This window comes from Pelophylax lessonae (assembly GCF_965119305.1).
Source record: "Pelophylax lessonae genome assembly, chromosome: 6".
Lineage (NCBI taxonomy): Eukaryota > Metazoa > Chordata > Amphibia > Anura > Ranidae > Pelophylax > Pelophylax lessonae.
This window is the reverse complement of record NC_138773.1, coordinates 182,455,853-182,468,990: the sequence shown is the minus strand read 5'-3', so window position 1 is coordinate 182,468,990 and position 13,138 is coordinate 182,455,853. Positions and strand designations below refer to the sequence as shown.

The following is a 13,138-nucleotide window of genomic DNA, read 5'->3' as shown; positions in this document are numbered from 1 at the left end:
GGTGAAACATGACTTCCTGTTGTATTTTTTCTGGTTTCTGTTGGTCTTTTTGATTCCAACATTTATCAAGTACATCTTTAATTTTTCATTTCAATTTTTCTATTTAGGGTCCTTCTGGCCCTGCTGGCCCATCTGGTCCTGCTGGTGCACGTGGAGCTCCTGTAAGTTGACAATGGAATTTTGGCCATTCTTTTTCTTAAAAGCGGTTCATGTAATACTTTCCATTACTCCAATTAATAATTATCATTAAACAAACATATATTGTAGTGAGTTGCTTTCCTAATAATACATATGACTTTTTTAGGGATTACAAGGTGCACGTGGTGATAAGGGTGAAGCTGGTGAACGTGGTACCAATGGAATGAAAGGTCATCGTGGATTCCCTGGCAACCCTGGCCCCCCTGGCTCCCCTGTAAGTTTCAATGGAAGGAATCACTTTGTAACCACAATTGTGATGTAACTTTCATTACATTGTATAAGTTGAAAGCAAACACCATATTGGTTCACTGTGATAGTTATGGCTCCTTAAAAAACATACTTAAGTGTAAAGTAAGAAATACAAAGTAACCACAGACAAATGTACTAAATTTGCTACTACATTATTTAATCACGTATGGCAGCTTGTTATAAATTATACTAAATTGAGCACCTAATTGCGTTGCTATTTATTACAAACGTTAACAATTCCAAAATACATTGGTCTAGGGAGATGTAAAATATATTATTTAAAAAATGTATTTTTAATTTTAAAAAATGTCACTAGCAACTATACTATATATTGCCAGCCTTATCTTTTAGGAAAACCTATGTTTTGGGACCTTGTTTCATGTTACATCCATATTTAGGATGCAACATGAAACATGGTAACGTTCCCCAGTCCTCCTCATCCATACTGCCCCAACTCCCCTCCCATTTACCTTTTGTTTAGGTTTGAATTTGGCATGGCTGTGCACGGTTCTGCCCACACAACTGTGGCTTCTAATTACAGAGAACTGTAAATGGAGAGACAATAAGTCCCATCTGCCACTGCAGCAGAGGGACTTATAGATCAAAATGGAGCATCAGTGCTATGATGTCACTGCACTTGTAGTCCATTGTTTACCTCCTTCAGCTCCATAACTGAAGATTCATACCTCAGTACAGATGGGGATGGAGGAGGATTCTGCTCAGTCCACTGATCACAGTTGAAATGTTCCAGAGGCTCCAATGTAAGAGTTCAATGCACACTTTTTTAAATAATGTAGGTGCATTTATTAAAAGGGGTGAAATTTGGCTTTGACCTCCGGAAGATTTTACCCCCCTCATGACCAGAGCAGTTTTTGCTATTCAGCACTGGGCTATTTTAACTGCCAATTGCGCAGTCATGCAACACTGTGCGCAAATTACATTTTTATCATTTTTTTTACACAAATAGAGCTTTCTTTTGGTGGTATTTGATCACCACTGGGTGTTTTTTTTTTTTTTTTTTTGCAGTATAAATGAAAAAAGACACATTTTAGAAAAAAATAATATTTTTTTAATTTTCTGCTATAAAACATATCCAATACAAATTAAAAAAATCAAATTTCTTCATGAATTTAGGGCAAAATTCTGAACACATATTCTGCATTCTGCCACATGTCTTTGTTAAAAAAAAAATCCCAATAAGTGTATATTATTTGGCTTGCATGAAAGTTAAAGCATCTGGTATAGATACTGGATTATTCATTTTTTTTTTTACTACTAGTAGCTGCGGTGACCAGCGACTTATAGTGGGACTGTGATAGTATAGTGTAAAATCTGACACTAGCTGAAACTGGCTAAGGGGATACACTAACTGACTAACTGACACTGACATCAATAGTGACACTAATACAATGATCAGTGCTAATACTATACACTGTCACTGTACTAATGACACTGGCTGAGAAGGGGTTAACATCTGGGGGTGATCAATTGCTTAAAGGTGTGCCTAACAATGTTTACTGAGTGTGTTATGTGCTGCTTTTTATAAGCGATCTTCCTGATTTTTCCTGCGTGGCAGGCTCCCTTCTCTGAATGACAGAGCAGATCAGCGTGTGCCGGCGATCAATCATTGGCCGGCACCTGCTGATCTGCTTGTGCTGTAACAACTCACAACACAGCCGTTGTGGTGGGCATATGAGTGCCCGCGCCCGCTACCTGGAAGCGCTGATCACGTAGCAAATAAGTGATCCAGAACAGAGCGACCACCTGGCTGCAGTATATTTGTATGGGGCGGTTGGCAAACAACTTCAACCCAAACTAATACATTTGATTTGGATAGAATGGAGAAGGGCCATAGCTCCTGTCCAGTTTTTATTGGCTATTGTGTTATTACTGGGGAGTAGAGATAGGCTGAACACCCCCCTGTTTGGTTCGCACCAGAACATCTCAAACAGGGAAAAAGTTCTAGCGAAAATGCAAACTCTATTAAAGTCTAGATCCCAGATCCCGCTTCCCCATGTGAATGGGTATCGGGTACATCGTACCCTTACCCATTCACCAAAAAAGTGTAAAAAAAAGAAAAACCACAGAACACAGTTTTTGACAAGTTCTTCATTAAAAAGTGTGTCCCTCTATGTAAATCCATCGTCAATCACGACGCCCGCCGGACCCGAAAAATAGAAATAAATTAAAAACACTTCACCTCCTAAGAGGCTACTCTCTGTATGCCTGATCTTCAGCTTTGACAGTTATTTTATAGGCAAGGGGCAGGACCACCTGGCTAAGTCACCCGATGGCACCGCCCCTTCTGATGTCATGTGACCAAAAACACACAGCCAAGGCAACAAAGGAGTGGTTTGAGAAGAAGCACATTGAAGTCCTGGAGCCATTCTCCAGACCTTAATCCCATAGAAAATATGTGGTGGGAGCTGAAGGTTCAAGTTACCAAACATCAGCCTTGAAACCTTAAGACTTAGAGAGGATCTGTAAAAGAAGAGTGGGACAAAATCCCTCCTGTGATGTGTGCAAACCTGATGGCCAATTACAAGAAATGTCTGACCTCTGTGATTGTCAACAAGGGTTGTTCCACCAAGTACTAAATTGTGTACTGCAAATGGGTCAAATACTTATGTCACTCATTAAATGCAAATGAATTCATAACTTTTTTAAAATGCGTTTTTCTGGATATGCTTGTTGTTATTCTGTTGCACCTTCTGTTATTCTGTAGCACCTCCTAGGTATACACTTACCCCTTTGATCGCCTCTGAGTTAATCCCTTCCCTGCCAGTGTCATTATTACAGTAACAGTGCATATTTTTTTAGCACTGAGTACTGTAGTAATGTCACTGGTCCCCCAAAAATGTCAGTTAGGGGTCCGATCTGTCCACTGCAATGTCGCAGTCCAGCTAAAAATAGCTGATCACTGCCATTACTAGTAAAATAAATAAATAAATAAAAATTACATAAATCTTTTCCCTAGTTTGCAGACACGATAAGCTTTGTGCAAACCAATCAAAATACGCTTATTGGGATTTTTTTTACCAAAAATATGTAGCAGAATACAAATTGGCCTAAAATGATGAAAACATTTGATTTTTACATTTGTTTTATTTGTAATGTTATGTAGCAGAATGTGAAAAATATTGTTTTCTTCAGAATTGTCACTCTTTTTTTGTTTAAAGTGCAAAAAATAACAATCGCAGAGGTGATCAAATACCACCAAAAGAAAGCTCTATTTGTGGTGAAAAAAGGATATCAAATTTTTTTTGTGTACAGCGTCGCACGACCGCGCAATTGTCCATTAAAATAATGCAGTGCCGAATCGCAAAAAATGGTCCAGAAGTGATTAAAATAAACCTACCAATAGAATTATAGACTGATCATTTCTTTGTCAGTGGGCGAATGTACAAAATTAGCAGGGGATCAAATACTTTTTTCCTTCACTGTAATATAATCCTTATTGTTTGGTAAACTAGATAAGTACTATTCTGGCTTCATGTTTTATTGTGAATGAATGATCTGACAAATCAAACTTTCATTGCAGGGACCATCTGGAGAACAAGGTCTTGCTGGATCTCCTGGCCCCTTAGGTCCTAGGGTATGTACTCCATTTATAATAGCAGTGGTATGCAAGTGAAAAACAGTTATAGAAATGAATGCAGTTATAGAATTATGAATTATATTTTAACCTGTACATTCATGTTTTAGGGTCCTCCCGGATCAACTGGATCTCCAGGCAAAGATGGCACTTCTGGATATCCAGGACCTATTGGCCCTCCAGGTCCTCGAGGTAGCAGAGGAGAATCTGGTCCAGAGGTGACTTTTAATTTAATTCATAGTTTAGCTTGTCATCAATTAACATAAATGAGACTCATATCATGCCTTGTGGTGTTGAGACACAAATATGCAAACAGAAGATAGGCCCCTTTGTTTACACAATGATTAAAGGAGTAGAGCAGGTCCTCTTTGTAAAGTGAAATTTCACTTAGCTTAGTTAGTGAAGTAAAGCTAAATGGCATTTGGGTTTTTCAAAAAATACCCATTCATGTGCAAGGGAAATAAAATAAAAAAAATCAGGATTACATTATTTAAGTAAGATTCTCAAAAAGTCTTAAGATTTTCATTTTATGTATCTGTTACCCATATATATATATATATATATATATATATATATATATATATATATATATATATATATATATATATATTAATTTCTAAACAACTTTGTATTTTTTGTATATGCACAGCTAGTAGTATAATATTTTTCAAAATACAAAAAAAAAATATTTATAACACATTAGGTTAAAATTTCATGTACTTTTCCCAGGGTACAGCTGGTCAGCCTGGATCTCCAGGACAGCCTGGTCCCCCTGGCCCACCTGGACCTTGCTGTGATGGTGGCGGAGCTAATCAAGGACAATATGGTGGGGAGAAAGGACCAGGTGCACCATACTATGGCGACCAACCATTTGATGCAACTACCACTACTGAAATTATGACTTCCCTTAAAACAATCAACAGCCAAATAGAAAACATTATTAGTCCAGATGGCACAAGAAAGAACCCTGCCCGTAACTGTCGTGATCTTAATTTGTGTCACCCAGAGTATAAGAGTGGTAAGTAAAACACAAAGATGCACATTGAGCTATTATTTTTAATACACATCCCTATTTCTTCTTGTTTTAATTAGGATGCATGCTTAGCAAATGCCAGCCAGATGTCAAAAAAGACAAAAGCCATCTAAGCACTGCTCACTAGGTTCCTGTAGAATATACACACTTAAGTTTGAATGAGTAGCAGGCTTACACTCTGCAAACCTGAATTAACACCTGTAGTTTCTACTAAACGTAAGAATAAAGGCATAGAAGAACCACTACTCCCCCAGCTTACGTAAAAGCTCCCAAACCAAAGACCCATATAATGTCAATAAATGTAATCTTCATTGATTGGTTGATTTCCTGTGTTCAGTTTCTGTGTTCCCATTGTTTACTGTTTAACCACTTTACCACCGGAGGATTTTGCTGTCTTATGTCCAGGCCACTTTTTGCGATTCGGCACTGTGCGACTTTAACTGACAATTGCGCAGTCATGCAGCGCCGTACCCAAACAAAATTTACGTCCTTTTTTTCCCAAAAACATAGTTTTCTTTTGGTGATATTTGATCACCTCTGCGCTTTTTATTTTTTGCGATATTAATAAAAAAATGCGAACATTTTGAAAAAATAACAATATTTTTCTACTTTGACAGTTAAAAAATATCCAATATATTCATTTTTTGTCATATATTTAGGACAAAATGTATTTAGCTACATGTCTTTTACAAAAAAATTCTCAATGAGTGTATTTTTAACCGCTTTAAGACCAGAAGATTTTACCCCATTCCTGACCAGGCCATATTTTGTGATTCGGCACTGCGTTATTTTAACGGACGATTGCGCGGTCGTGCAATGTTGTACCCAAATTAAATGTATGTCCTTTTTTCCCCCATGAATAGAGCTTTCTTTTGGTGATATTTGATCACCTGTGTGATTTTTACTTTTTGCGCTATAAACAAAAAAAGAGCGACAATTTTGAAAAAATAACAATATTTTTCACATTTTTATATGAAATTCCCCCAAAAAAATGTAAAAATCAAAATGTTTTAACATTTTAGGCCAATTTGTTTTCTGCTACATATTTTTGGTAAAAAAAATCGCAATAAGCGTATTTTGATTGGTTTGCGCAAAAGTTATCGCAGCTACTAACTACGGGAAATTTATGTAATTTTTATTGTTTTTTTTTAACTAGCAATGGCGGCGATCTGCGATTTTTTTTGCGGGACTGCGACATTGCGGCGGACCGATCAGACCCTTGACTGACATTTTTGACACTTTTGGGGGTACCAGTGACATTACTACAGTAACCAGTGCTATAAATATGCACTGTTACTGTAAAAATGACACTGGCAGGGAAGGGGTTAATTTTTATTGGTGATCAAGGGGTTAATGTATGCCTGGTGCTTACTGACGTGTGTGGGGGAGGTGAATGAGTGACACAGGGACAGATCGCAGGTTCAGCTATGCTGAATCCTGTAATCTGTCCCTGCCTGTCACTTAGGAGATCCGCCCACTTTGTTTACACAAGCGGGCGGATTTCCACACAAGATCCCCGACGATCAAGGAAGAGCGGCGGTGATCACCGCCTCTCTTCCCCTGGCCCAACTCCCGCTGTGACTGAAAACAGCGGGAGCGAGCCTCCGGCGGCGCGCGCGCGTCGCCCACAAGGGGAGGAGTCCAGCGACATAGGTCTACATCGCTGGACGATATCGAGCCACTTTGCCGCAGTACGGTCAACGTGACCGGTCAGCAAGTGGTTAATTTTCATTGTTTCATAAACAATGTGTCCAAGTGCATACCGTGTTTCCCCCGAAAATAAGACCTACCCTGAAAATAAGACCTACTGTTATTTTCGGGGAGGGCTGCAATATAAGCCCTAGCCCGAAAATAAGCCCTAGTTTAGTGTTTATAAAACCCTAGAATCTGCTCTATTACTGTTTTATATAATGTCCACTGTGTGTTTCTGTAACCTAATTGTGTGAAATATCTTCGGTACAGCGCTGCTTCGTGCTCAGCTGATGTCCTTGTGTTCTCCTTTTCTTCTCATAGCTGTCAGCGGGGGATCTCAGCCCCTCCTTTCTGCATTGTTCAGAGCGGGTCATGGAAGCGCAGAGTATTATATTATAATTGTGTGAAATACCTTTGTTACAGCGCCGCTTGGCGCTTCCGTGACCCCCAGCTGCCAATGGGGGAGAAGAGAAGGAGAGCAGCGGGAGATCAGCTGAGCGCCTCTGTACCGAAGGTATTTCACACAATTATAATATACGGTAATACTCGGCGCTTCCGTGACCCGGCCGTGACCGGCTCTGAACACTGCAGAGGGGTGGGGCTGAGATCCCCCACTAACAGCTATGAGAAGAGAAGGAGAACAGAGGGACATCAGCTGAGCACCAAGTGGCGCTGTAGCGAAGGTATTTCACACTATTAGATTACAGAGACACACACTGAACATTATATAAAACAGTAATAGAGTGGATTCTAGGATTTTACAAACACTTTTACTAGGTTCACACAGGGGATTCCTGACAGGAAGGGAGGGAGACAAGATAGCACATTACACGATAAGACCTACCCCAAAAATAATCCCTACTTTGTCTTTTGGTGCCAAAATTAATATAAGTCCCGGGCTTATTTTCGGGAAAATATTCTTAGCAGAAAATGCAAATAAAGCAATAGTGTGCAACAACCTTGTTTTTTAGAATGTCTTACTTATTCTATATATTTATACCTTAGATTTATCAAAGACTGCAACCAATAACATCTACAGCTTTAAAACTGTTAACACTATAAACATATTTTGTAATACTTTAACATTTTGTAGGAGAATACTGGATTGACCCCAACCAAGGCTGTAAAATGGATGCCATTAAGGTTTTCTGCAACATGGAAACTGGTGAAACGTGTATAAATGCCAATCCACGTAGCGCCCCACAAAAGAAATGGTACACCAGCTCTGGAACTGATAAAAAACATGTTTATTTTGGAGAGTCTATGAATGGTGGTTTCCAGGTAAGGCAAACATATTGTTTTCCTCTTTACATTTGCCCTTAATTTCACTTTAAATTAGTTGGGTTTTTACTGCTAATCATGGCTCTCTTAGAGAAATTTACCCTCACTTCTTGTCCTGCTGACAACCTTTTATTAGACAGGAAATGAGGGAGATTCTCCAACAGCAATACAGGCAGAAATAAAAATGCTTCTCTTAAAAGAGTTGTAGTTTACCAACTGGTATTTCTGTTTTTGCAGTTCAGCTATGGAGACCCACAGCTTCCAGAAGATATATCTGATGTCCAGATGGCATTCCTTAGAATTCTGTCCAGCAGAGGCTACCAAAATATCACTTACCACTGCAAGAACAGCATTGCATACATGGATGCACAAAGTGGAAATGTTAAGAAGGCTGTGAAATTCATGAGCTCAACCGAAAGTGAGCTTAAAGCCGAAGGAAACAGCAAATTTACATACACTGTTTTGGAAGATGGTTGCACTGTAAGTTTTTCGAAACTTGTATTTCTAACATGTTTATAGAGTCTTGCAATTTACAAAAAGTAACAAATCCTTACAAGAGGAACTATGAAAGGAATGAATGCATTTGTTGAGAACAGGAATCAAAAGAAAGAAAAGACACAGAAATTATCATCTAAGTGGTCATGGTACCTTAAAGACCACCAACCTGTTTCTTACATCTCTCAGGGATTTTTTAAATATATTTTATTACATTTTCCTTTGATAACACAGTGTAGAAAATCAGAAGATTAGGAAGTTTATGCCATAATGTAGGTAGACACTGCCAAATAGAGTATCCATTTTCCATAGATCAATGGCAAAATTCAAAATAGCACTGTAAAGAAAATAAGATCTTTCAAACACAACTAACAGTAGCTACATCCAAGACTGATACCATAGTGGGGTACTATTCCAAGACTCAATAAAAAAGGAGCAGAAGCTCAAGGTGTCCCCCAAGGTTTTGACTCAAATCTGGTATGAAAAGGATCAGCTGTTTAAGTGAGCTAGATAATCATAAGCAGAGGCGTAACTAGAACCTTCAGGGCCCCGGTGCAAGAAACCATGAAGGGCCCCCCCCGGACCCCTGCCTGGGGCCCTTCCCTTCAAGCCTGGGGCTCTTCCCACTGATCTTTGGACCCTTTTCTTTCGTTGTGGGGCCCTTTATTACGGTCCCGCAGCGGGACCCTTTCACAAGTCCTGCAAAGACAGCAGAACAAAAGTGAACTGGATAGGAGGAGTGGCGGGGGCAGCATACAGAAGGACAGTAATTTCTCTACATGCTGCCCTCACTGCCCCTCCTATCCATGTGTACAGGGGAGCTGCATAGGCCCCCCGGAGCATGGGGCCCGGTTGCAATTGCACCCCCTGCAACCCCTGTAGTTACGCCCCTGATCATAAGCTTATAGAAGTGTCAAACATAATAAAGAAGGTGTAAGCTGCAATCAAATAGAAAAATTAGTTATCTGAGCATATATAGCAACACTTCACTATATCATCACTATATCATAAATGAGTGACCAAAAGTTGAGAGCTATTGATTGTTTATACAGCAGGGTTACCCTTTCAAGAGGCTGGGTGGAATGAACCTAAGGACAACAAGTAGAAAAATAGTCCTTCTGAATAGTGGTTTTGAAAGTGTTAGCCTACTCCTCCACATAAGATGACAACAAGGATGATTTTCCCAAAGCCATGAGAGTTGCTTCAATGAATGCATTCCACCTGGTGTGGAAATGTTTAGTGAAGGCATAGTTTTGTAGCTCCATATCCAGATTTTCTCTATATAACAAAAGTCTCAGATCCTTTTTTGATGTCTGTGAGGGGTCGATGTGGTGAACCATTTTTTTTTTTTTTTTTTAGAAAGGCAATGCGGGCTATGTGTAGGCAGACAACAAACACTCTGTGCTCTCCTGAGGTTGATAGATGTGGTGCCTCACAGACTTAGGCATGGTGGCTCCCAAACAAAAGGAGGAGTGAATCTTTTGGAAGCTGACAATTGGTTACTTCATGGATGTAGGCTATCACTTTGTCCTAGAATGTTTAGATGTGAGAGCAAGATCAAAAGCAACGGATTAGTGGCAGCCGATGGATAAAACATAGTGGACAGGAGACAAGTTGCTGTAAATCCTTGGTTGATAAGAAAGGGATGAATGCTCTATGCAGGAGCTTAAATTGGAAGCCATCTCTCAGGAATTTTAATGATGAAAAATCCCCAACAGTAGTTAGTGTCTCTACCTTCTTCCACAAATTAACTATTTGAAATAACTAATATTTAATTAACTATTCCTTATTTCTTACAAATAGTAAATTAAATCATCCACGTGCATTTAGTAACCCTTGCAGACACCAGTGGAATTTTTTTTATGTAGAAGTGTGCGCCTATTTACTAGTTTTTAACCTGCTATATACTAATATAATAGTATTATCTAACAAATATCAATACATTGATCTGCTGACATTTTCCTATTTTTTTGTCAACAGAAACACACAGGAGAATGGGGTCGAACAGTATTTGAATACAGAACACGCAAAACAATGAGGTTACCTATTGTAGATATTGCACCAATGGATATCGGTGGACCAGATCAAGAATTCGGAATTGAAGTTGGCCCTGTATGCTTTTTGTAATTTAGGATATTTCTGAAATTTAAACCACATCAAATGATCTTCACTCCGTTTGCGTCCCTTTAAAATTTTGTCACTCGAAAGAAAAACTGCATTCCAATAATTTATTTTCCAACGATTAATGAAAAAGGGATAGTTTGGTAGAGAGGGTTACATTTTTTTTTTAATTTTTTTTTTTTTTTGCAATAACACAAACTAAATGCTTTTGCTCTATTTTTTGTACAAAATTCATATTTTGAAGACATCTAAATGGTGCTATAAAAAGGTTAAAATCATTATTGAAAACACTGTGTGATGTACTTTTTTTTACATTTGTGGCCAATTTAGAAAGCACTGATCAATCTATACATCAGACTCCACCCATCTTTCTAACCAAGATGAAGTTCACATCATGCATAAAGAACTTCCTGTTTCAACTACCTCATCATGGACAGAGGATGGGTAGGGTTTGATGAGGCAAACAAACTTATGAAATACAAGGAAGCCATGAATCAACAAATTACAACTAAGGCCTGATTCCTGAATGTAGTTCACTGATACTGTTTTTATTGACTGCTTTGTCCAGAACAGATTGATTAAAAATATTCAGTATTTCAAGGTGCTTTCCGTACTTTCCTGTTATTGCTGGCCAAGACCACTAAGGTAGAAGGGAAGTTTAAAGATCAAACATCATGGTGCTAAATGCTAACATGTTCCACTCTAAAACTATGCCAAAAAGATATTTGTTTTGAATAAATGGTAATAAAAAAGTTTCACAACAACAGAAACATGTTTGTCTTCTGTTCAGAATTATTGTTGGCATTCACTTTACCTGAGGTGGCATATTTCAATATTATTCAGCAGCTTTAGCCGCAATAACTAAGATACAGATGACAGACATTATCCACCTCTGTAAACTTTTTTATATGGCTGTTGAGTAAAGAGACACATAATAAAAAATGATGTACAAAATTAATCTGGGCCTGGTGTGTTGTATTTGCTATGGAATGGAATGAATGGAGTGTGAATTTTTCTTTTCTCTGAAGAGTGTTTTGTTTATATTGGTGCACGTACCCATAAATTTCACTGGACCCACCATTTAGCCATTTCTGGGCAATTGTGAAGAGGTAAAAATACTAGTTTCCAGGGCATCAATGGGCATATTCTTGCAGGCAGTCTATTACATCTCTGCTGTACTAGAATCAAGATTAATGCAAATAAACAGCTGTTATGTATTCAGCTCAGCACTCTATAATATATTTGTTGCTTTCCACAACATGGCAAGCTTACATTTCTAATATATAAAATATAAAAAGTGAAGCTGCGCTATAAGTGACCAAATGTATATGAATAATTATATAAAAAATATATAATCAACTGATATATAAATGTGCACATATGAATGTGAAAAATATAAACACACAGTAACAAAGGGTAATAAAGTCCCAAAAGCAATTAGTGCAGCAGGTGTGTATATGAAATATAAAGTCCTCCACCACAGCAATAAAAAAAAATTTTTTTCTCCTCCACAGTACGTCTGTGAATAAGGCATGCCTGTAAGCTTGCCAGATAGTGGTAATCAATAAGCCAACCAAATCAGTCCCTGATGGATCCAGATGGAGGTGAATATGAACAACAAGGGATCATCAATATGATGGATGCCCACCGTATAACAGACTCATAGCACATAAGCCATAAGCAGCATCCGTCTAGAGGTCACCATATAAAAAATATAGAAGACGCCATAGTGTAGTATGTTAAAACTCAAAAATGTATTAATAAGAAAAGGAACTCACATTTAGTAGACCAGTAAGCACTAAAATCAATACAGCTGGCCGGCTACACTGTCGCCCGTCCTTCCGGGTTTGCATGGTGACTTTAGCACGGCAGTCCCTATGCTTTTCCTCACTGCTGACGTCTTCCTGGGGGTACGGGGTACATTTCTGCCTTTGCACAGTTATCCAAGCACTGGATGCTCTAACAAAGCTTTGTATTATTTTAGTAACATCAATAAGTGCTGAACTAGTAACATCAGCACAGCTATGTAAACAGATACAGTAGATGGATCCCCACCCATTTGCCAAGTTGAGTATGATGGTCTAGAGAGATTTGCTTCCTAAGATCGCCAAGCAGCTTAGGTGCTTAGATGGGCTAAAAAAATAAAAATCCCACCCACTAAAAACTTACAGAACCTTCAGAAATGTTAATTGTGCCTAAACAGTTCCTTAAAAAATGTACCTTTCGTCTTCTGATCCCCCTCAAAAAACACTGCAATTTCTTGTATGTGAGTGTGCCTATGCACTCTTTTGCCTCCAGTCTCAAAGCTGTGCATCTGCAGTGTGAGACTGAAGGCACTGTTGTCCTTGACTGATTTTCTCAGGATATTTGAAGTGAGAATGGATGATGTCACTATTGTGCAGCTCATTGCTCTCCTTGGTGGAGGCTTTGGCATAAGGAAGCAAAGCCCTGCCTCTATCAAGCCCTACTTCTTT

At 38.7% G+C, this 13,138-nt stretch overlaps 1 protein-coding gene across 1 annotated transcript in view; it reads left to right on the top strand.

The window, feature by feature from the left end:
* The window catches only part of COL3A1 (collagen type III alpha 1 chain), a gene marked incomplete at its 5' end in the record, with an annotated part of 127,156 nt that extends 115,536 nt beyond the window's left edge, over nt 1-11,620 (top strand). The window contains 8 exons of the mRNA XM_082261750.1: nt 108-161; nt 305-412; nt 3,989-4,042; nt 4,153-4,260; nt 4,772-5,060; nt 7,861-8,048; nt 8,286-8,528; nt 10,524-11,620. Of these exons, the coding sequence (XP_082117876.1) occupies nt 108-161; nt 305-412; nt 3,989-4,042; nt 4,153-4,260; nt 4,772-5,060; nt 7,861-8,048; nt 8,286-8,528; nt 10,524-10,670 (1,191 nt within the window). The 3' untranslated portion in view covers nt 10,671-11,620. The remainder of the gene's footprint in view (nt 1-107; nt 162-304; nt 413-3,988; nt 4,043-4,152; nt 4,261-4,771; nt 5,061-7,860; nt 8,049-8,285; nt 8,529-10,523) is intronic.
* Nucleotides 11,621-13,138: the final 1,518 nt, after the last annotated feature.